This window comes from Impatiens glandulifera, chromosome 5 (genome assembly GCF_907164915.1).
Source record: "Impatiens glandulifera chromosome 5, dImpGla2.1, whole genome shotgun sequence".
Lineage (NCBI taxonomy): Eukaryota > Viridiplantae > Streptophyta > Magnoliopsida > Ericales > Balsaminaceae > Impatiens > Impatiens glandulifera.
In genome coordinates this window covers 51,533,176-51,556,823 of record NC_061866.1, presented here as the reverse complement: position 1 = coordinate 51,556,823, position 23,648 = coordinate 51,533,176, and the positions used below count along the sequence as shown (strand labels likewise).

The following is a 23,648-nucleotide window of genomic DNA, read 5'->3' as shown; positions in this document are numbered from 1 at the left end:
AAAAAAAAAATTTTGAATTTGTAATGATTTATAAGAATTGATAAGAATTAGAAAACTAAGATTGGAATTAGAATAAATAATGTCATCCCAATAAATAATAAAATAGAGCTTAAAATACAATAAAAGAAAGAAAACAAATGAATTGAAAAAAAGAGAGGAGAATAAATATCTAAATAAAATAAAATAATAAACATGAATTCATCTCTCTTTCTCTCTACATAGATGAAATGCTGAAATCATGAAGAAATCAAATCAAATCTAGAATTCATCATCATCATCAAATCGAAAGATAGATAGATCAGATCGATGAAGAATGATGAAGAATCAATGAATGAAGTAAGTGAGCATAAGAGCCACCAGCATCAACACATATGCAATTCCTTGATCAATAGAAGTTCCTGTAATCAATCAATTAATCAATTAATCAAATTAGGTTTTCTTTCTTATCAATTTTTCAGATCTGAATCTAATAAACAAATGATGAGAAAGAAAGAAAGAAAGAGATAAAATACCGTCGCTGGTTGGAGCAGGAGCAGGAGCGGCCGATTGAGCCACAGCAGCGGCGGGAAGAAAGACGGAGATGATTAAAGAGAAAATAGCGATGGCAATGAATAATGACGAATCTCTTCTCGCCTCCATTTTCTTTCTTCTTCCTCCTCTCTCTCTCTCTCTCTTTGATTGAGAATTTCAGATCGGAAGAGGAAGAGAGGAGAAAAGAAACAAGCAGCGTGCGAAACCCCAAAATGCGACAATCAATGACGGCTGAAGAAACCGAATGAATCGCGCCTCCGAATGAATCGCGCCTCTTATTTATACTCAATCGAGCGGTATAAATTAATTAATTAATTCTAAACGCAGCGAATTTTGCGTTCTGGCAGCCACCATGTGAGTTGTGACCGTTGTTGCCTTTTTCTTTTTTTTATTTATTTATTTATTTATTTATTTATTTATTTATTTATTGACAATCTGTCATATAGAGAAAGAATATCTGCTCTTCTGGTTGCCAGCAAATCTCAATACCATACATACATACATACTAGAATCTTCTTTCTTTTTTTATATATATTTAATAATAATTTCCATTTAAATTACCAATTCAAATTTCAAATAATACTATTCTTTATTATTATATTTAATTCTTTATATTTTTTTCTAAATATTTATCTTTTTCCTTGTTTAACCTAATGCCCTTTTCAGATTAAAGTTTCTATAATTACCCAGTTGAGAAAATGAAAGAGAATATTTTTGATAAAATTAATATTTATATATAATAATAATTTAAAATAAAAGGTATTTTAATATTTTAGATAATGAATTAAGTGATATTATTGATGAGAGAGGGATTGAAAGAATATTTGAATAAATTAGATTATTTAAATAACCCAAATTCAACATTATTTTTTTTTAAATTATTTTGAGAGCTAGTAATTTTTGAAATACATAATTTATTTATAAAAAAAATATTTAAGTTTTTAATTGATGATTTAAGATGATGACTTACTTAGATTGATAATAATATTGATGTTAGTAAAATGTATGAATAATTCAAATAACTATATTTCTTTTTTTATGTCAATTAATAATTGTTTCTTAGATCAAACTTATTTGAGATTAATTTTGAAAATTATAAAATATTAATTAATTTGTACATCTAACAAGTTTTCACCTTTTAACACTTCTAAGATCAAACAAGACATAAGAATAACGGCTTTTAATTACTTTCACTTTTTTTGCTTTAAGAAACAAAAGAAAAATAGTCTTTCTCAAAAGTGTGCTGTAGTTATCATTTTGCCCTTTGATATTTTCATTATCACTCACATTATTATTGTTATTTGAGGACAGTATTGTAAAATTGCCGTTATTTCAAAAACCATCTTTTTTTTTTGTATATGGATATTCAAAAACGTGTTGGGATTTATTGAAGAAAACAAGAATTTATTTATTTTGACTAAGAGAAGAATCCTAGATAACAACTAGGAAGGAATGACAACTGTTGCAAACTATTAATTAAAAACCAATTCAGTTCAAAAGCTTACAATAATTTGAATTAAACTAATAGAGTATTAATATATACATATTCAGCTTAAAAATAAGAACTCATTTCAAAACATTTTTTCTTTCTATATAAATTTGAATAATTTCTTACCCAAATTCGGATACAAAAGTGCTTCATATGGTCGAACCATAGTTTATACATCTAAAGCTCAAACCAAAACAACGATCCATAGTGAGTCATGACCCGACTTTTAAACCTAAACAAGCTTTGGTATGTATAGAAGGAAAGTAAAATCCAATAATAATTGCTAAAAAAAAAAGGTTTCAGATGTATTTAGATCTGTATATATCATACATGCACATTTTTCATACCCATAAGAATAATAATAAAAATACAAAATAAAGGTTAAGTTGATTGATTGTGGGAGTTAATTGACAATTTTCTCATAATTGTGCAAGTAAAAACAACCACTTCTCTCCCACCAGTAGTAAACCAAGTCAGCCAACCTCAATTTGCTCAACATATCTGATACAATTTAAAAGGTAAGAGAAGATCAATGAATTCCAACATTTAAGAAACAACTTACAGCAAATTTTAAATAGAAACGACTTGAAACTCGTGCCTTGATTTTAGGCTGCTGCACCCGGATCACTGATCACACCCAAAAAATCATCCTTTATGGTGCCAATGCAGAACTGCCCCAATTTTCACAAATCAAATCAATGAGAATATGTACATGAAGACTCACAAATCTTGATGAATCTGATCATGTATTGTAACATAGGGTATGTATCTATACAACTATTATGTCTAGATTTATGTCCGTTGTTTTGGAATATTTCCAAATAACCCACATTCTAATCAACAATCTACTCTTTAAACAAATTACTATTTCAAAAAACACATATATAATCACTACATCTAACCGGGTTATTTGAAAATAATCACCTAGTTATTCAAATAACCCCAGATTAATCAAGCTATTATAAACCTAATAGAAGTCTATTTTTATATTCTGTGTGTATCTGTAATAAATCTCTTACACTATAATGTATCAAAATAACTATCCTATTTTAAATTGACCATTCCATGGCATAATATGTATCCCCTATAACAGAAGCATTAGTCCCGTTCTCTCATACAGCATGTTGACGACAATCAAGACAACTACCTTGGAATAGCTCAGCATCCATGACACGATGACTTTAATCTAATCAATTAATACATCTTCAAGCAATTCATTTGGATTCCATTTTCTTTAAACTGGACAGATGTCTCTAGTCTCCAATCAAACTATTTGTTTTCAAACTACTGAACTTGGGGGTTGTGGGCATTTTCAAATTCTAAAGATGCCGATACATTAACTTCCACTTGTAATATATCAACCAAGTACGCCAAGGCACAAACATCACTTTAAACATTATCTAGTTGGTAGGATATAACGACAGAAAATCCCTATGGATTACTTAATCAGCTAACAGTATGGGTCCAAAATTTTCAGATAATCAAATGTTGACTAGTTGTTATATGCCAAAAAACTGAAGAAGTTACAGTCCAGCACAAACATAAGTGCAGATAAGGTCCGGCACTCAGCCTAGGGCAGAAATGATGAAGCAAAGAATCATCTAGTGATTTATTTTGCAAAGCCCACAACCTAACTATAAGATTGGGAATTTTGTGTAAAAACATTTAATGTTGATCCAAATCCGGAAAAATCTACATTTGTTATGTTTGTAAAAAATCACATCGATCTACAAATTAATCTTATCAGCCAAAATATAATCTGACAACCCCACCTAGAAAAAATCTCTATACAGCAAAACAATTACATTATAATTTGGATCAAGGTCTACAAAATGATTTGTATACCAAACTAAGCAACAAAAATCAGATATAACCTAAATCATGATTCAAAAAATAATCTCATCATGATCCAAAATCTTCTACCAAACAAAAGATAATCACTTTCAATTTAAACTGTCTGAGATCGTGATTGTGACCAAATTCTAGTTTCAAATAGGCTCTATATTGATATTATCATCAACTAAATGCAGTTCTGGCCAAATGCATGAAAACCCATCATTCACTTGTTTTCAGATCTATTTTATAATTTTCAGTGTCATTCTAAGAGAGTTATCACTATTCATGAATATGTTAATAAAGATACCAAGTACGAAGTTCATACAATTTCTGTAGCATCAACTCGTGTTCCAATAATCTTTAGGCGCACTTCCGTCTCCTTTTGAATCTTAACCTGCAAGTAAGCGCAAACATTATGAAGCGTGAAAAAATATTTACAAAGATAATTCACTCTTATAATAATGCAAAGAAAGTTACATACCGATCCATCTGAAGTTGTGTAATTAGGTATATCTCCTGATTGGAACTCCATATCATCAGGTATCAACTGTAGAAAACATGCGAAAACAAACACTTAACAAGAGAATATCAAAATAGTGATCAATGCAATTAACAGAACATGGTCTCTGACCATACAGCTGATCCATCAATCAAGTCACCAATTCTGTAACAATCTTCTTCAATTATACATGGTTGTCTTTTTAATATTGTTATTCATGTTCGCGAATAATAAATTAAATTCTAAATGAAGGTAGCAGGGAAACAGAAAAATGAAGAATCTCCCATCTAATGACTATTATAATTCAAAGTAAAAGGGATTACTCGAAGAAAATCTTCCTAAGGAAAAAGAATTTCACAAAAAGAAGAGATGCTCACATGATTAGATACAAATATTTGAACTGGCCCAGCTTCAGCAAAGAAACCCATCTGAAATATTCCAGAACAATTAGCTTAATCTTAATGGATTAATTAAAACAAACATGTCCTGGAAGTAGAAGAGAAAGAAACAAAAACCTTGTTAACCATTGTTACAACTGCTTCCAAAATCTCCCCTTTGAATGGCCTGAAAACTACACACTGATACTTAACCGGGAAGGTAACAAACCCAGTCCCATCACGAATTAGCCCTTTACCAACACTCTCTATGCCTGTTATGGCTACAACGAACCCATGCCTACCGCTGTAAATAAACAACAAAGACAGTTGCTTTAAGCAAGAATTGGAAACTTACCTCAAAACCCTAGAAATCAAAGAGACAACAAATTCAGTAAAAGGGATAAAAGAGAGACCTGCACGTTCCCTCAACATCCCTCATAAGCTTGGAAACGAGCTTTTCACGGAGGTCTCGCCCGAAATGCCGAGGATGCAACTGCATGTTTCGCTCTAACACAATGTGAAAAAACATGATTCCGGCCGCTGATTTCAATGCCCTGCTGCAATCACAATCGGAAAAGAGAGTATTTTTATAGTCAAAACAAACGTTCAAGAATTGATTCTTGAACCCTTCTTCCGTAGATGAAAAGTTTGGGTCTTTTGCAGCTAGGGTAATTGCACACTTCCCCTTTTGAAGGCTCCAAATTTCTAAAATTTCCAAAATAATATGAATATATTTTATAAATAAATTATTATTTTTTATTAATATTATAAATTAGTTTATAATTGTATTAAAATTATATATATATTATATTATTTACAGTAATTAAAAGGATAATTAACCAATCAAATAACATATTATTGAAATAATTTGTTAGTATTATAATTTTTTTTTTTAAAAAAAATTCATTTCTTTCTTTCTTTTTTTGTTTTTATTGATATTTTTGTAATGTCTTACTCGTAAATAAAAGAATGAATAATTTGATATTTAAAATATTAGAGACTAAATTTTATTTTATTATTTAGTATGACTTTTTTTAATTTTGTGAATCACTAGAGAAACTAATTTAGTTCGATCGAGAATTCGAAAATATGAGAAATGGCAGTAGGGTTTTACACCTAATTAGGGTTGGCAAATATGAATATAATTTTTAGTCTTGAAAGTGATGCAGTGGGGGGAGAAATATCATTCCCAATGATCCTTAAATGGAAACCCTAGCGTGATGATCTTCTAACCATAAACTACTCAATTTTCTAGGGATAGTAAACAATTACTATTTCACATCATTTTTATTATAATGTAATTTTTTATTATGCTAATTATTTAAGACATTTGAAGTAGGAATTAAAATGGGTGGAATGATAAAGTAAATAATTTTTTAATATAATATTTTAAATTATTATAAAGAAGTAAACTTAAAATTTTAATATAGTTAATATAGATGATTTTATATATTTAATTATATTCGTAATGTTCTGGTATCTTGGTGAGATGGGGTCGGGAACATAAATTCCATCTCCGTCTCATAATCGGTTAATTACGAAAAATTTGTATCAAACTGGATAATATCGCGAACAAATTTCAAATTAATATAGAATTTAGAACTTAAGACGATTTAAGTGAAAATCGAACTCGTGACTAGGGTTAGTCCCTTATAACCATTTTTGTCATGTGAATATCTTAATCTTAATGAATATAATATATTAAAAAATAATTATTTATTATTTAGGGCATGTCACTAATTCACTATATTAAGTGAGTAAAATGAAGTGTCATGTTTGAACGAAGGAAGTAATATATTGGGGGTGTGGGGGGCTAAAGTGGATGAAATAAAAATAGAGGGAGTAAAGTAGGAAAAAGAAAAAAGGAAAAGGGGGTAAATAATAAAGTGTAGAAGATGAGAAAGGGAAACGCGGAATATAATAATGAGTTTTCCATTTATACTCTGTTTTTATTAAGCGGACGTGAAAGGAAGAGTGTAATTCGATTGAATCCGCTATTGAGTTCCATAACACAACTATCTCTCTATCATCTTTCTCTCCCTCGCATTTCCTCTAAGGCTCTCTTTGTCTCCTTATCGGCTCACGTTAGCACCTTTTCTTGCGTTTCTCCATCCGAAGAAGAAAGAAGAAGATTGACGAAAACACAATCTAGAGAGAGAGAAGAAGAAAAGAAGAAGAAGAACCTCTCTTCACTCACCAAGATCACAACCCATAACGCCCTTTTCGAAACCCTAATTCTCCTTTTGCAGGCGTCGGAGCTTCGGCAAACCCTAGTAAGGGCGTTTCTAAAGAGACGGAATATGGTGTTCATACGGATTCGGTGACTCTGTTGTCTGGATTACTTGTTAAATCTACCTTCTTTAGTGGGTGGGCAGCGTGCGGCCTCGTGCCCCATGCGATTTTGTGGTGGATTTTCATGCCGCCGGAGCCATTGCCTTGGGATCGGAAAGATCTTCTCAGAGATAGAAAACACGACAGGTCGGAATCTTCTTTAGGTTCTTTCTCTAGATGGAGAGAGGCTTCTCACCACGGACCCCCATCTCGTGAGTTTGGTCGCTGGGGATCCAGCGAATTCAGAAGCAGGCCTCCAGGTTTGTTTTCCTTCACCCTTTAGGGTTGTTTTGTGTTAGGAATAGATGTGCCAACTTTTCGTTCTTACAGTATTCCTGATCTGCTTAAATGAATGCCATCCATGGTTGAGATTGTTTTTTCAGTAGTTAGAGAGATATTTGGATGTTCTATTGTGTTCATCTTTGTTATGTTTTGGATGTTTGAAGGGCATTCTAAGCAGGGGGTTTGGCACGTACATTCTGAAGAATCGGATCATGTTCTAACGCCGTCTCGATGCAATGAGAAGATAGGTGACGGTGAAAACTCTCGCCCTTCTGGTCATAATAGAGGGGATGGGAGACACAACAGAAGTAGTAGCAGCAGCAGGGATAATAATAATAACAGGGGATCTTTTATTAGCCAGAAGGAGTATAGTAATAATAATAATAAAGGTCATTCTTGGGAAGCCGATGTTTCGCCAAATGGTCCGAGTAGATCAAATGGCATGACTGATCAGAGGTCAGTTGATAACATGGTAATGGAGAACTCTCATCCTCATTCTGATGACTTTGTTAGCTCATCGGATCAATTTAACTTGAAAGAGCAGCAGCAGCAGCAGGATAATAAGAATGGTGGTGGTGGCGGCGCTAATGGCTTGGGCACAGGAAGGAAAGTTGATAAAGAAAGTTCATTGGGTTCAACTGAGTGGAAGTTGTCTCATAAATGGACTCGTTCTGGGAGTCTGTCTTCGCGGGGATCCAGCTTCAGTCAATCGGGCAGCTCAAAAAGCTTGGGTGTGGATTCATCTGAAGCAAAAAACGAGGTGCAAATCAAGGCCCTCACACCGTTACAGTCTCCTTCGGGTGAAACTGGTGCCTGTGTGACATCAGCTGCACTGTTTGAAGATCCAAATTGTAGGAAGAAGAAGCCTCGTCTTGGTTGGGGTGAAGGGCTTGCGAAATATGAAAAGAAGAAAGTTGAAGGACCTGATGACAGTATTGTTGCAGCCAAACCTGTTCTGTTTGTTTGCACTACAGATCCCTTGGATCCACACATGTTGGACCAGTCTGAGAAGAGCCCTGTGATTCCTTCTGCCATCGATCCTGCTACTCCTTCTTCAGTAGGCTGCAGTTCTTCTTCAGGTATATTGCTTTCTTTTGCTCAATAAATTTCCCATCATCATCATCATTATTTATAGCTCTGAATTCGTTTGGTAGGCTAAAGTGCATAATGCTTTTCAAAATCATTTTTGTGTGTGTTTTGGATCTTAATAGTGACAACTGGAAGTGATCATGGATGATAATGATTTATGCATTATTAATTATTTGGATGCAACAAAGGTGTACATTGGCATCTTGTATCGTGTTTGTTCTTCCATATGATTAAATTATCGAGGGTTTGTTTTTCACATCACTCAGAGGTTGGTTCCTGGTTATTGTGTGAAGAGTGAATTTAGTTTATTTTTGTAGGTGAGTTGTTACAGGAAAATCTTGTCAAATGTTTCTCCTGTATTATTATGCTTTTAGTGGGTTCCTTAGTGTCTGATGTGATTTCTTGACCTAAAATTTAAAATGTTGTATTTCTCGGGCAATTTGCCCAAAATATTGTCCAGTTTAGGGTTTAGAATATTTTTGTTTGATGCATGGAATCTGCCAAAGTTATCATGAGCAATTCAACGAGGAATCTTTTAATGTTGGAATTGTATACGAGATCTTTTATTAGATCCTTGAGACTTAAACTTAGCAACTTCTTTCAACTGCTCATCACTTGTATCAGTGAAGTTCAGTTGGCTCTGTTAATAATTATTATAGAGATTCACAATTAATGTGGGTAAAGAAGTATGGCTTATAGAAGATATCTGGAGCAAATAGAGTTTCTTTCTTGCATATCTACTAGATGAAACTGGTCGTTGATTATAATTTCTTCTTTTGTATAACAGGTCGGGAGGATAAACCGTTTACAGTGACATCCAATATTGAGAATGAAACTAATAACTTCTGTAGTCCGGCTGATATTACTATGGAGAGTTATCTCGAAAGAATACCTTTTAACTTGGAGAATCTGGATCTTGCGTCAATATCTAACTTAAGCACTTCACTTGCCGAATTGCTTCAAGATGAATCAACAAGCCCAACAGATTCAAGTTTTGTCAGGTGTACTGCTATAAACAAATTGCTTGTATTGAAGAGGGATGTTTCTAAGGAGCTGGAGATAACTGAATCAGAAATTGATTTACTTGAAACAGAGCTTAAATGTCAGTCTCTTCCTGCAGCTGCAGCATCTAATGATTTGTTTGACCATCAAGAAACACCTGGTGATGACCAACTAGTTACTTTCCCTAACTTAATTCTTGAAGCCACTCCCTTGAATCTTGTCCCTTGTGCGCAAGAAGGAGAGGCTGCTGAATTGAAAGATGGATATGGTGATGATAGTCCAGGAAGAATTACAACTAATTATACCCTGAAGGCTGATGGAGAAGACAGAGATTTACAGGATCTTGGAGTTCAGCTTGTTAGTGCTTGTGACGTGAATACATTGGTGGCTTTAAATAATGATATTGCCAAGAATGCAACTCAAGAATTTGAAATTCCTTCGCCACCAGCTGGTCCATCTAATGTAGATCCAGCAAGAGAAACCGGTAATAGCTCTGGAGTGCAGAATGATGACTTGACGATGATCAGGGATAAAATCATGGAAAGGAAGCATTTTCTGAAGTTTCAAGAGAGAGCTGTTGCTCTTAAGTATAGGGTATTTCAACGCATGTGGAAAGAAGATATGCAATTGCTCTCTGCCAGAAAAAATCGAGCCAAGTCACAGAAAAGGCAAGAATTGTGTTTGCGTGCTCAAAATGGAATATTTCAAAAGCATCGCTCATCAACACGTGTTCGGTTTTCTTCCCCGGGTAAGGGCATTTTTTTTATATGATGCTGAATTAGTTTAATATACATTTCACTCACCTCGGTATGACACCATATACTCTTGTCGCATGTTTTTAGGAGAGTGGACACAATGATGTGAATAAAATTTGCAGCCTTTTTTTTTTTGTGGAAGGATGGGATTTTTCTAATCAATGAATTAGATTGGTGTATTTTGGTTGAAATTGCTTAATAGATTGTATATGGAATGAATTTATGGCTGGTTCTTCATTTTTAGGCCTTGTTTGATCTGAAAGGTTATTTGAATAACCAAGTAGTTAGTTTCAAATAATCTTGTTTGATGTAAGTTATTGAAAATTAGGTTATTGGGACATAAAGTATAATTGAAAAACATATCGCGTCAAACTAGGCCGAAGATAACCAATGGACGCATTTCCAATTTTTTAGACACATAAATTCACGAGAGAAAATACATAATTGGCAATTACTCATTTTTAGTTAAAGATATGCTTTTTCAATGGATGCGATGCATTTCCATCTTTTACGCATAAATTCAGGAGAAAGTACTTAATTGGCAATTGTTTATTTTTAGTCAAAGATCTTTTTGTCGTTATTGGCCATGACTGAATTTTATTCTCATGATCTTTTCACTTCCTTTACAGCTGGGAGTGCGAGTGTGGTTCCGTCATCAGAAGTCATAAGCTTTACAAGCAAATTGCTTTCGGAACCACAGCCCAAGGTTTATAGGAATACTCTGAAGATGCCACCTTTAATCTTGGATAAGAAGGAAAGGATTGCTACTAGATTTGTTTCAAGTAATGGTTTACTGGAAGATCCTTGTGGTGCTGAGGAAGAACGCGCTTTGATTAATCCATGGACTCTAGAAGAGAGAAAAATCTTCGTTGATAAGTTTGCTGAATTTGGGAAAGACTTCAAAAAGATCTCTTCTTTTCTGGATCACAAGACTGTTGCTGCTTGCGTTGAGTTTTATTATAAGAACCATAAATCAGATTGGTTTGCCATAAAGAAGAAAAATAAGCCGGAATTTCCAGCCGAAGGGAAGCCAAGTGCTAGCAGCAACTACTTGGTTACTTCTGGCAAACAATTGAATCACGAAAGGAATGCATCATCCCTTCATATGTTAGGTGCAGTGTCAGCACTTGTGGCTAATGCAGATAATAATGGAGTGGAGATCCAGCATAGACGCCCTTCTTCCCAACTATTACTACTCTCAAAGGAATCAGCGAAGCCTCGATTTGATGATGGAAATGATGAAGGTCCAAGCAGTCCGGAAATCTTGGACCGTGATAGGGAAACTGCTGCAGCTGATGTTTTGGCAGGTATATGTGGTTCTATGACTTCTTGCGTCACAAGCTCTTTTACACCTGGAGAGAACAACCATCATCGTGTTTTGAAGAAGAGCTCTTTGACAGTGGAGGTGATGCACAGTCAGGACGATGATGATGACAGCTGCTCGGATGAGAGCTGTGAAGAAGAGGAGACGACGAATCAAGTTGATTGGACGGATGAGGAGAAGTCTAACTTTGTACAGGCGGTATCGTGTTATGGGAAAGATTTCTCGATGGTTTCTCAACAGGTCAGAACAAAGTCTAGGGATCAGTGCAGGTTGTTCTTCAGCAAGGCTCGCAAGTGCCTTGGACTGAAGGGTGTTTGTCATCCTACAGCCATACCAATGGAAGAAGATGAAAGCAAGGCAGGGCAAATAGTTTCTGATCTGAACACATTACCATGTGAAAAATCTTCCTTACAGGCTGTTGTGCCGGAGGAGGAAAATGGTCATGAAAAGAGACAACATGAGTTGGTTGAGGTAGGAAACTCAGAAACACAAGTTGGAAACACAAGAGATAGTCAGGAGGAGCTGCTGCAGAGCCAAAAAGGTGGTATTGAGAACAGAAACTGCGAGTTAAATGTAAGCATGAAAACTGACTTGAATTGCGTAATGGATGATGATTTAAGTGTAATTGGGGGCGTTTTGTCCCATATGGATAGGGATGTTTCTGTGCAAGTGGATATTAATAACAAACAGCTGCAGAAGAAGATGAAGACTGGCCTAGTACAGCTGAATCAGGATAATTTCCCTGTGGCTGCTGCAAATTCTGTGCCTAGTCATCAAAACAAGACTTTTAACCCTGATCTTTTATCAAATCGTGCAGATCCTTTACAGGTGATAGCAAATACAAGAAATGATTATTTAGCAGCCTCAAAAAATCCAATTTTGCTGCTAAGTTCTAAGTTAAATGGGAATCATCTTCAATCTTCTGACAAGTATTTAATGCAGGATTGCCTTTTACAGAAGTGCACCTCTAGTTCAAAAACTTGTGCTGCTTCAGTTGCAGAGTTGCCCCCTTTCCCTCCACCAAAACAGGTTAATGAAAATCAAGGTTCCAGAAAGGTTGTTGCATGTGGTGGTGGTTCATCATCAGACTTGGAAAAGCCCCCTATGAGGAATGGTGATATCAAACTGTTTGGTCAGATTTTGAAACACCCATCTCCGAAGCATGAGAATGAAGAGAAGAGGGCTAGATTAAATGGTTCACTGTTTGACCTCAAATCTACTCCTGCTGCTGCTTCACTAAATGGTTCGCTGTTTGACCTCAAATCTACTCCTGCTGCTGCTTCACTAAATGGTTCGCTGTTTGACCTCAAATCTATTCCTGCTGCTGCTTCACTAAATGGTTCGCTGTTTGACCTCAAATCTACTCCTGCTGCTGCTTCACCCGTGGTAGTAGATGCTAGGCCATTGAAAGGCAAGGTGATTGAAGGGAAGAACTACATGGGCTCCGAGAATGCCTCAGTCAGAAGTAGTTACAGTTTCTTGGATGGGAACAGAATTCAGAGTGGATTTTCTTCCTGTTTGCCTGATTCTGCTATCTTACTAGCAAAATACCCTGCTGCATTTGTTAACTTATCATCCTCCTCTTCTAACATAGAACAACAGACAATGCCAATGCCCCCACCATTTGAGACTAAAAACGAGTTAAGCCACCACCACCTTTATAGTAGGAGCCAACAGCAGCAGGGGGGCAGCAGCAGAGGAGAAAAGTCACAGCAGGAAATTTTATTAACTGAGATGAGGATGCTTAACGGATATGAAGCAGCACCTTCAATTGCCCAACAACAGGCCAGAATGATGATGATGGCAGGAGGAGGAATTAATGGGGGAATGAACATGGGAAGCGTGCTTTCAGACCCTGTGGCTGCCCTAAAGATGCACTATGGTAGTGGTGTTAAAGAGCAGAAAAAAAATGGGCACATTGGAACCCACCACAACACCAGAGAGGAGGAACCATGGAGAGGTAATAATGGCGATATAGGCAGGTAGTGGTGGGGAGGAGGAAGGGAAGTCTGGGCAAATGTCTTAATTTGCCTGTCTTGTACATTAGTTTTTGTAAACTTTGTCAGTGCAGCAAATTGATAGGGCAGCAGCAGGGTTGGGGTTCCTAAGTCTGTGTTGTCTTTTTGGTCAGGATTTTCTTATTAGATGATGCTTTGTAATTTACAGCAGCTTTGTATTTGTTGTATGTGATGAAAGTACAGAAAATAATATCTAATGGAAGTTAGGAAGGCAGTGTAGGGACAAGCAAGCTAGGTTTCCTATTTTCTTTGGTTTTTTTTTGGCATTTTGTTTAGTGTGTCATTTTTTCCTTTAGAACTTGAATATAAGCTACCTTCAGATATCAAAGATGGCCTTTGTTGGGCCCTTTGTTTTGCAGGAATTTATTGATGTTCTAGGGGAACAATAATGTTATACTGTTTGAATGTTTCAGTGAGAAAATTAAAGTAGGAAGAAAGGTTATTTGCAGGTGATAAGTATAAATAAGTTTTACTATATGAATTTGAAAAGCAATCAGTTACTTGAATAAGAAATAGCTCATATTTTGGCACATGAAAAAATCTAAAAATCACATACATTATTAGATGCCGTTGCAGCCTTCTTTGCTTGTTTGGAGTATGAAAGGAAGAGGTGCAGTAATTGGAATCATCTACAACACAAGAAAAAATGTCAATCAGGACAATAATATTAATCATCTGCAATATCATTTGTTGATTCCTACAAACTTCAATATCATTTGTTGATTCCCTACAAACTTCAATATCATTTGTTGATTCCCTACAAACTTCAATTCTAGTTTTTTATAGCCGAAATGAAATTAATGTCAGATGAGCTAAAGCATGGAAAATCTACATAATATTTTACTGTCTTGTACTTTATCTATTTAAGATTTTCAATCAGGTTCTAAATGGTAACTGAGGATAAATCTCTTAAATGATGAAGCACTTATCAAGATAAAGTATGTATTACCTCATTTGTTGTTGGATGAGGAAAAAATAGTCGATGAGCATGCAAATGATACCCACAGTCTCCTGGTACGGGCTTCAATGGTCTCTCATAGCCACTATGAAAAAGATAATTGAGTTACTTCAGTTATACCCAAAGCTTGCACAGGCAATGATATGAAACTCGAATGCTGCACATTAACGAACACAGCTTCTAGTAGAAAAGGATAATACTACATGTATCCCCTTATCCCTTTAGATGCAACTTTAACAAGTTTAACGAAAATTTATTTTGCTTAAATCTATTATGTTCAATATGTGATAAAAAAATATCCATAAAATATCAGAAAATTTAAATCAATTTGCATTGTCTACTCTCCTGGACTTGCTATCCAAGTGTACCCAATTGGAGATGAAACTGACATGAGCTAAAATCAACATTTTTCTCCTTACTTAACAGACATGGATAGCCTAGATAAAAAATAATTTATAAACTTGTTCATCTTTTTACTATCAGTTGATCATTTCCTTAAAACTCACGGAGCTAGAAAATGACTTATAAAATGGAACTAGGGAAAGATGTCTGTAAGAGTTGGCAGGCACAAGGGCTAAACCAAAAATAAGGAGAAACAAGTGATTTAGGAACTATCAGAATCACAAGATTTTACCCATCAGAGGCAAATCTTCCTTCTCCGACTTCAGGATCAAAACAATTCGGTATCCCACCAGCAACATAAAGTGGATCTCCTGTTATAAGCAGAACATTAGATGATTTAGTATTAGTCGATATTCTAGCGTTTCAGGTTATATGGAGCAGCCATTAAAAGTTAAAAAAAAAATAAGCTGAAGAATGAAATAATTGCAGTTCCAGTTTCCCTCAATTGCAACCTCTGAAATCTCTTCTAATTATTCTAATTCTTCTAGAAAATAAAAATAATCAGGGATACAATTAAGCATTTTCTACAGTCAACCTCAAGCTAGGCGATAGACCTAGCTCAGCTCAGTTAAGGAAGGCCGAAACAGGGCTTGGTTAGAATATCAGTTGTTTGTTGCCTTGATATGGGATGTAGTTGAGAATGGACTTCTTTTCAGTTTTCTCACTTATAAAATGTCTATTAATCATGCTTTTATCGTTGTGCTTAAACGATTTTCATCATTTTTAATATACATGGACCTTTCTAAAAAATATATATATATATATGTCTATTAATCTCCACATGTTTAGTTCCATCTTGTTGAACAAGATTACTAGTGTCACATAAATTCCGAAAGGATCTGCAACTCCAATATTGAGTTCATTTAACACCCTTTTTTAGCTACAATTTTCACAGATACACAACTAACAAGACTAATGCTCGAAACTCAGCTTCTGCACTACTCCGGGCAACCACTGTTTACTTTTAGGAGATAGCACGAATCGATCAGTGCAGATTAAAGATGGTGGGGTCCAACCCTTAGCCTATCCACCTATTAGGATATGACACTTGGATTAAAAAAGAAGAAGCCCCCAAATGTACCACTGAAGTACAAATATAATACAAAGTGCAATTAGTAGTACATAACTGTAATTGCGTTATTTTTAATAAAAAGTTGACCTTTTTCAAAATAAAAACTGTAATTAGTGTACTGCAAACTCGAATACTATATATATGGGTCAGTTAATAGCTGAAATGTATACTAGAACAAAATACAATTCTAGAATCTCATCTCTTTCTGAGTTCCAAACCCTATCCCTAATCTGCCAAACTATTACTAATTTGTTTCACACGAAACTGGAAATTTTAATAAATAAAAAAGATATACCTATAAGAGGATGACCAATATAAGACAGATGAATGCGTATTTGGTGTGGTCTCCCTGATTGTATCTCAACCTGTTAATAAATAACAGCAGAATCAAGACACATAATCGGAATTGAATAAATGATGCATAAAATGTTACTCAATTAGCTTATATTCATCAAGTAACACCTTTAAGTATGCATTTGGTGTTAAATTTAAAATACATGAGATTTTCATAGCTTCCAAGGTTCAAAATTCAGTCACTGTTGAAGTTACTTTTTGAAGTAAACTGAAGCTGCACTTTTCTGCAGTCACATGCAAAAACTAGGAGAAAAGTGGGATATGTGGGTTCTTCTTATCCAACCTCCCCTAATTACAAAACGCAGGTAAACAAATAAGATATGCTACAAATTTATTATTTTAACACTTGGTTAATCGGAACTCTCAACAAACAATTGAATTGGAATTGAACCTCCATTCCGCCTCAATCCAAACATAGCATAAAGGTTTTGTCTAGAACATAAGTGATAATGCTAAAGGAAGAATTTTTCATCTTCTGTTAGTCAAATATTATCCTGAAATAATGAAAAAGTATATGCTAATGAAATAAATGTCATTTCCTGTAATTAGAGTGGCGTAATGCAAAGTGCCTTTCATAACACTTTGATACTTATCCCTCAATTGTATTCTTGAAAATGTGCACTTCAATAAATAAGTCAAAAGCATTTCAACATTACAAGAGTAGTAGTACCTCAACTAACATGCGATTTCGTTGTACATCTCTCTCAAGAACCTTAACCTTGCTTAAAGCCTGCTTTCCTGCTCTTATTGTTTATATAATCAATCATGAAAATTCAAAGTTGAGCAATTTCGTACAAGGAAGAATGGACAGTTAAATATATATGATTTAAGAAACTGAAATTTCCATCAGAATTAAAGTAAAAAACTATGTTTGCTGACAATAATTTCAAGTCAGTGTAGAAAGAACCTGTAACTGAAGCAACATAAAGCCCTTTTGCAACTCCAGGATATTGAACAATTCCAATTGGCTGCTTGATAACAACCTAACAAATAAACCCACTTTTTTAGATATTTGTAACTGAAAATCTATCCTCTTTGTATTGAACCCAACCATCAAAATCAGCACATCTTAACACCAAAAACTTACGGAAGGTCATGTTTATTTCATGTGCTCTCTTGCCATCACCTAATAGATTTGAGGATATGAAAAGGTACCAAAGATATCCTACCAAAGCCCCCATTCCCCTATTTTTTAAAATTTGAACGCCACTTGCGTTCTTTGTTTTTAATGAAAATTGACCTTCTTTAAAAAAACAGATAAGAAGATAAAAACGAATTCTACAAATACACTTTGTCACATGTCAATGTCTCTCCTTCTTATCCTTACAAACAAGGGTTTAATTTCTACTGTTCATTTCTGTCAATCAGAAACATCCACATTAGGGTTCATAACCTAGTTCTGCTGAATAGTATCAGAACCCACCTAACCTTTTTATAAAACCATATTATAATGACATGAAATAGAACAGGAAGAATAAACAAACTATGCTTATACACAATGATCCTACCTCATCTTGATCAAGGATCCCAGATGCTAGTGCTCTATAGAATTTTGAAATTTTCCTTCTGCCGGTTGCCTTATCAGCCTTACTGCACATAAAGGAGTAGTGCTTATTCACACAACATGTTCCAACCGATGACCAATCAAAATTGAATTTTAGAAAACAGAATCATGGAGCATAAATTTCAAACAGACAAATTATATATAGTTAAGTCATTCGCCTCTTTATACATTACCATTAATTTGTCTGGAAGTTTCTGCTGATAGCAGTTCTATAATATTCTGATACACAATATTAGATCTGTGGTCTTCCTACCTCATTTCTATTTGATCTGCCAAAACTAACTCCACAGAGATACTACTCAGTTATAATAGTTTATACACTCAACACGGCTCTTACCTAGCTAGATTTCTTATGAATATTTTATCTTGAACTCTAAGGATAAAATATTACATCCCATTGGAAGGATCATCTCTTGATTGTAAGTGGATTGTCTGAATTGACTTTTGGTGCCCTACAGTGACCTAGTTCCAAAGCTCTTCGAGGTCCATTTTTACGTTACAGGGCCTTAGGACAGGGATATGGGGAAAAGTTGGTTTAGTAGTACTCTATTGGCAAACTCAGAAAGAGACATAATGAACAGAATCTCAGAACAGGGACCTATATTTCATAAAATTGAATAGGAAGGAAATTAACTTGTCTGTTTGTAGACTAAATATTCCGCTGAGTAGAAATAACAACACTTACTGAAAGCTGTAATATATTTAAAGTAGCACAATTAAGAGAAATATATTTTTTTTTATGAAAAACAGAATTATTCACCTGCTTACGTGTTAAAATATAACACTTTTTCTTTTTTTGAATTTAGGAAGCTAAAACGACCTCCACGGTCATGATCCCTACTTCAACTTAAAGCGTTCTACGGTGTTAAAATAGAACACTATTTAAGCACAACAACAAAAAAAACATTTACAAAACCATCAAAACAAACACGACACGCCAAAAAGGCCAAAAACAACAAACACGTCATACACAGAGCCACAAATCCCCTTAACACCCAAACACCTACTTTCTATCCCTACCTGTTGTCCAAGACAAGTGATGTCCCGTCAGCAAAATACGCTGACAGACGAGTCTTGGCCAATTTTGTCTTAGCACAAAGTAGTATTCCTGCAAAAAGATAAAAGTGTACTTAAGATAAAAGTGTACTTAACTTGCTGAGAGAATATATAATATTCAGTTGAGATAATGAACATAGATAACGGTTCTGTTTACTCAAAATCCGTGACTCCCTTCCCATTTTGCCCTCTTTTTCATGGAATATGAATAAACAAAACAGGTATCCACGTTAACCATATGTAATTTTGCTCCTGTTTACATGGGAACATGGGGTATCTTTGTCCCAATTGAAAAGTTTTATGCATAAAGTTGTCCTTTCTTCCTAAAAAACATTAAGTGGAGTGAGGCAATGAATTGAAAGAAAATGTGATGCCCAGATGATGATGAACCTAAGTTTGTCACTATGGTAATATCATCTAAAAGAAGACTAAGTTGGAAAACTATATCAAAGCACTGTCATCGTAATTCAATACCTACTTCAAACACTATTGTATGAAGCAATGTAATAATCAAGGCATAAAATTTGAATCCAATACATTTAGCTCCTTTGCAAGTCAAGTAAATATATTTTTATCTTTATTATTCTTCATTTTTCCTTCTATCTTGTTGCGTCTGCAAACATAAGTTCCAAGATATGACACATAAAAATAGTTCAATTTCCAAAACATGTTATCTTTCCTCAACTACTATATCAATATAAGATATACCATTCAAAAGATACCAAAAAAAAAATTCAAGGTGCATGTCAGAAGCGCCAAATATTGTAGATGTTGACAATAGATAACCTAAGTGTCATTGACACTACCTGATGTGCCTCTTCCTAACCGATGAACAGGAACAGGATGCATTCCTTGATGTTCATGCACAAAGACTTGGTCGCTTTCCTGCCACTGGAGTTGTTGTAAAACAGTCCTTTGTTGGAAGAGTCCTCCAGATAGAACTTGAAGACCAGAAGGCTTATTTATAACAAGCTGAGAAAATAAAGTGGACATAAACACTTAGTAATATTAGACTATTCTACACAGTAATATAACCATTTCACAACATTCATCAGGTCTGTTTCTTTTGATACTGATAAGGTTAATAATGTTTTGAGGGGCATATGTTTTACGTTTGTTGGCTTTCTTCCCTAGTCATTATGTTTCTTATGGGGTTTTTCTTTATCCCCTTGAAAATTCAGACTTTACTCAGTAATTACCTGATGCCAGACTAACATCATTAATGAACAATTCTCAAATGCTGCACGTTTTAAAAATATACACATTGTCACATTTGATAAACTTCAAAGATTTGTTAAAGGTTTTTTAATAGGATTGGTTGATCTTAAAACTAACTCAGACATCAATTACCCATTGCATATTGAGAAAAATCTAAGTTTTGCCAAGTATGAACAATTCTTGAATGGGATAGGGACGAACAGTTGAAAACTGAATTTTACAAGAAGTTAGCCTGTTGACATCCACCTAGTAGAGATCCTAAAATCAAACCAGACAATTATGGAGTTTATTTCCAGTGCATAATCACACTTATTTTTGGTCGTATTTGACTTTCTTGTTACTGTAGCTTTAATGAAATTTCTATACTAAGAAAAACAAATTATTATATATACATTTGCTCATATTAACACAAAATAAGTGAACACATAAAATCCAACTAATCTAGTAAAAGGAACCTAACCAAACCGGAAAAACAAATAATGTAAGCATTCCAAACAATTAAATTTTGAAAATATTCTAATCTTCATAATTATATATATTTAAGCATGATATTTTATTTTATAAGTAACAAATATACATACATTATTACAATTACAAGCAAATAGAACAGAATTACTACAATATAATGAATTACTGCATAACCTGCATATCTGACTTTCCAAACAAACAAACTGAACTAAACATTAACCAAATGTGTAATGGATAAAATTAATTTTGTAGTTGATTATATAGGTTTGAATGTATATTTTTGTTAGTAACTGATTTAGTTTGTATACCCTTAAGCAGAAGATAATGACATAAGTAGATAATGGTTTTTACATACTAAATGATCATCCTCGAAGAGTACTTCCAACAAATACGGTGTATCAGGCTCTCTCCAAGGAAGTCTATTGTAGACTAACTTTGAACCAACTCTGCAAATCCAATTTTGTAAGCAGCAGTAATTAGTAAACTATTGATGAAAAAATCAAATGTCACATAAACAAACAACAAAATATAACCTGAGAACAGTGTTTGGATCCGTATTGACCTCTCCATCAATTGTTATCTGGAATTTGTTGAAAAAAAATTACAGATCGCATAAGTTGAAGTTAGCACCATAGTTACATTGCTCGAAAAAACATACCTGTCCATTGTTAATTCTCTGCAACCAACTGTTGAAAAATGAAAAGTCAGTAAACAGTAAAGGAACAAATGAAAGAAATATTAGATTTAAAGTAGGTAGGTCCATCAAAATAATCAAATGCAGATGAAATAAGTTCAGTACAAATACAGTTTCTTCAATTCTTAAACCTGCTTACATTTCATATCTACAATCATCGATTAAAACGGAAAGCGATATCTAACTAAAGTTTATAGAACATGCTTACCCTTGCAATGGAGCTGAATTCGAATGATTGACGGAGTAAAACTCGATCAATGTAAGACCTGAAAGCAAGTAATTAAGAAGTGAAATTTGTATAAGTACGGTTATGCATGTAGTTCTAGTTTATATGTGAAAGAAAGAGAGATGACCGGAGTAATGAGATCGGACGGCATCGGAGTAAGCTAAGCCGGCGTTGAACTCCGGCCATGGCCGTCCAAACGAACGAGCCGACATCTCAGTTCAATTCGGTTTCTTGTTGCACCGGACTTCAGAATGTATCGTAAAGAAAAAGCTGAATGATGAATTTAATTTTTTTTTTCTTAAATTTATTAAATTCAAATTAAATTCAAATTTAATCATTTTTTCCTTAAATTTATTTTAGCCTGATAAAGTTAGATAGCATACAAATTTATAATAATAATATTATTAAAAATAAAAGTGATATCATGAAAAGTGTAATTGAAGGGAAGTTGCCAAAATTTATTGAAAAAGTAATAAAAAAAAAATTATCAAATTTTAGTAAAGAAAATATTGAATGACATTTTATTTAGCTACATAAATTTATATGAATCACAAATTTAGGTAAAAATATAAACACTCCAGCTAAGATCTTAAGTAAAACATTGACTTTCTTAATATAATATTTTTTTTTATAAAAAGAAACATATAGAATGATTTGCCTTCTAAATTTTGTTGAATTTTTGTTTACAAATCAAATCATTTATTTTACTTTTTATTTTTATTTAAAATCGAATATAATATTGATATTAGACAATATTTCTTTTACTTTATTATGTATACTAATAATATTACAGGATTACATTATACATAATGCAAAATATTAAGATTTTTTCTTTCTAAAATTTTTTTAAGTTATTCTTATTGAGGTTAACCAATTTTTATAAAATATATACAAATAGATTATTTGAAAATTAGTATTTTATTATTATTATTATTATTTTGAAAAAATTATCAAAATAAAAGGTGAGACTGATTTTGTTTTTATTTAATATTAAATATGTGGTTGAATTAAATAAAGTTTTTTTAAGTGAAAAATAAATGTAAAAAATAGTTATTAACAAAAATTTAATTAAGGTTAAGAAAAATATTTTAAACAAAACTTGTAGCATATAAGATTACTTCAATCATTCAAAACAATTGCTAGTCTATATAGTGGTGAAATTGAATTTAGATAAATATATATTGATAACAAATTTTCAAAACATTTTTTTTTAAGTCTTTGATATAAATATTAATTTAGATAAAGATAATATTATAAAATATAACTTAATTACAATTTTATATATTTTAAATTTAGTTTTTTTCATTTTCATAAAAAAATTCAGTTACATCATCTAATTAATTATTTTTTATTTATTTAGTAAGTTAACACAACTTTTTATCTGATACTTAGTAAAAAATAATCTGAATTTTTTATTTATTTTAGGCTAGATATTTTTTTTTAAATGACAATAAATTATAAAGTCAATTAAGTGTGTCAAAGTAAGGTCCAAGTAAAAAATACTTTGGTGGGCTATGTGAATCAAAATAAATAAAGTTAGGAGTTTCAACATCATTTGAACTTAGTTTTTAAAAAATATAATTGAAGTTGTTGCCAAGTTTAATTTTTTTATTTTTATGGTTGTTAGATTAAATGTAATTTGTTATTTTATTTTTTACTTTATGGTAGTGGTGACATTAGCTTTATATATAAAAATCATGATAGATGTGACGATAATTTTCTATATAATAATAATAAATAAATAAAAGTGTCAATTGGGGATGTAATTGTTTTAAGTGAACTTATTATTTAAGTTTCCTTTTATTTTATGGATTTTTTATTACTATTCTTGTTCGGTTTGTTCTTGTAGAATACTGAAATATTGGTTATACATTTTAAAAAAAATATGATAATTTTTTTTATATATTATATATATTTTTTATTTAATAAACTAGCATAAATCATAACCCATGAGTTTAATTTAAGATATACTAAGTTATAATCAATTAGTGAACTTTGATCTTATTGTCAATTAAACTATCTAATAAGTTATAAAATTATATTATTAAAAAATTAAAACTTCTATAAACAGGTAAAGGATACATAAATAAATTAGTAATGTTT

The 23,648-nt window shown here is 33.1% G+C and overlaps 4 protein-coding genes across 8 annotated transcripts; 1 reads left to right on the top strand and 3 right to left on the bottom strand.

The window, feature by feature from the left end:
- Nucleotides 1-95: 95 nt before the first annotated feature.
- On the bottom strand, nt 96-776 carry LOC124940417 (arabinogalactan protein 41-like). Its single transcript, XM_047480934.1, has 2 exons — nt 513-776; nt 96-398 (listed from the first exon to the last, which is right to left on the bottom strand). Exons 1-2 carry the CDS (start codon nt 637-639, stop codon nt 325-327), a joined length of 201 nt encoding a protein of 66 aa, XP_047336890.1. The 5' UTR covers nt 640-776; the 3' UTR covers nt 96-324.
- A 1,503-nt stretch (nt 777-2,279) lies between these two features.
- Nucleotides 2,280-5,400, bottom strand: LOC124938515 (DNA-directed RNA polymerase II subunit RPB7). Of its 4 annotated transcripts, none has more exons than XM_047478959.1 (7): nt 5,146-5,400; nt 4,871-5,036; nt 4,733-4,783; nt 4,338-4,403; nt 4,182-4,250; nt 2,583-2,691; nt 2,280-2,537 (listed from the first exon to the last, which is right to left on the bottom strand). In XM_047478959.1, exons 1-6 carry the CDS (start codon nt 5,259-5,261, stop codon nt 2,626-2,628), a joined length of 534 nt encoding a protein of 177 aa, XP_047334915.1. In that variant the 5' UTR covers nt 5,262-5,400; the 3' UTR covers nt 2,280-2,537; nt 2,583-2,625. The 4 variants fall into 4 exon arrangements, with proteins under 4 accessions (XP_047334915.1, XP_047334914.1, XP_047334916.1 ...); XM_047478958.1 differs by having other exon boundaries at nt 2,280-2,521; XM_047478960.1 differs by having other exon boundaries at nt 2,280-2,508.
- Nucleotides 5,401-6,704: 1,304 nt separating this feature from the next.
- LOC124937602 lies at nt 6,705-13,962 on the top strand. The gene is made up of 5 exons (XM_047477895.1): nt 6,705-7,323; nt 7,510-8,424; nt 9,222-10,184; nt 10,821-12,343; nt 12,458-13,962. The coding sequence occupies exons 1-5, from the start codon at nt 7,149-7,151 to the stop codon at nt 13,499-13,501; spliced, it is 4,620 nt and encodes a 1,539-aa protein (XP_047333851.1). The 5' UTR covers nt 6,705-7,148; the 3' UTR covers nt 13,502-13,962.
- Nucleotides 13,862-21,820, bottom strand: LOC124937603 (RNA pseudouridine synthase 5). 2 transcript variants are annotated; one of them, XM_047477896.1, is made up of 14 exons: nt 21,673-21,820; nt 21,528-21,585; nt 21,284-21,311; nt 21,159-21,205; nt 20,981-21,071; nt 19,746-19,911; nt 18,904-18,991; nt 17,828-17,909; nt 17,227-17,302; nt 16,990-17,060; nt 16,261-16,330; nt 15,126-15,204; nt 14,483-14,576; nt 13,862-14,162 (listed from the first exon to the last, which is right to left on the bottom strand). In XM_047477896.1, exons 1-14 carry the CDS (start codon nt 21,755-21,757, stop codon nt 14,094-14,096), a joined length of 1,104 nt encoding a protein of 367 aa, XP_047333852.1. In that variant the 5' UTR covers nt 21,758-21,820; the 3' UTR covers nt 13,862-14,093. The 2 variants fall into 2 exon arrangements, with proteins under 2 accessions (XP_047333852.1, XP_047333853.1); XM_047477897.1 differs by having other exon boundaries at nt 16,990-17,057.
- Between the last annotated feature and the right edge of the window lie 1,828 nt (nt 21,821-23,648).

Coding starts and splice junctions, on each gene's coding strand:
- LOC124940417 (XM_047480934.1), bottom strand. CDS start 639: ATGGAGGCGAGAAGAGATTCGTCATTATTCATTGCCATCGCTATTTTC. Junction 399..512: donor TCCTGCTCCAACCAGCGACG/GTATTTTATCTC, acceptor GATTGATTACAG/GAACTTCTATTGATCAAGGA.
- LOC124938515 (XM_047478959.1), bottom strand. CDS start 5,261: ATGTTTTTTCACATTGTGTTAGAGCGAAACATGCAGTTGCATCCTCGG. Junction 5,037..5,145: donor GATGTTGAGGGAACGTGCAG/GTCTCTCTTTTA, acceptor GTTTATTTACAG/CGGTAGGCATGGGTTCGTTG. Junction 4,404..4,732: donor AAATATTTGTATCTAATCAT/GTGAGCATCTCT, acceptor TGTTTTCTACAG/TTGATACCTGATGATATGGA.
- LOC124937602 (XM_047477895.1), top strand. CDS start 7,149: ATGCCGCCGGAGCCATTGCCTTGGGATCGGAAAGATCTTCTCAGAGAT. Junction 8,425..9,221: donor AGGCTGCAGTTCTTCTTCAG/GTATATTGCTTT, acceptor TTTGTATAACAG/GTCGGGAGGATAAACCGTTT. Junction 12,344..12,457: donor ATCGTGCAGATCCTTTACAG/GTGATAGCAAAT, acceptor TATTTAATGCAG/GATTGCCTTTTACAGAAGTG.
- LOC124937603 (XM_047477896.1), bottom strand. CDS start 21,757: ATGTCGGCTCGTTCGTTTGGACGGCCATGGCCGGAGTTCAACGCCGGC. Junction 18,992..19,745: donor GTTAGGAAGAGGCACATCAG/GTAGTGTCAATG, acceptor ATCTTTTTGCAG/GAATACTACTTTGTGCTAAG. Junction 17,061..17,226: donor TTATGTTGCTTCAGTTACAG/GTTCTTTCTACA, acceptor AAACAATAAGAG/CAGGAAAGCAGGCTTTAAGC.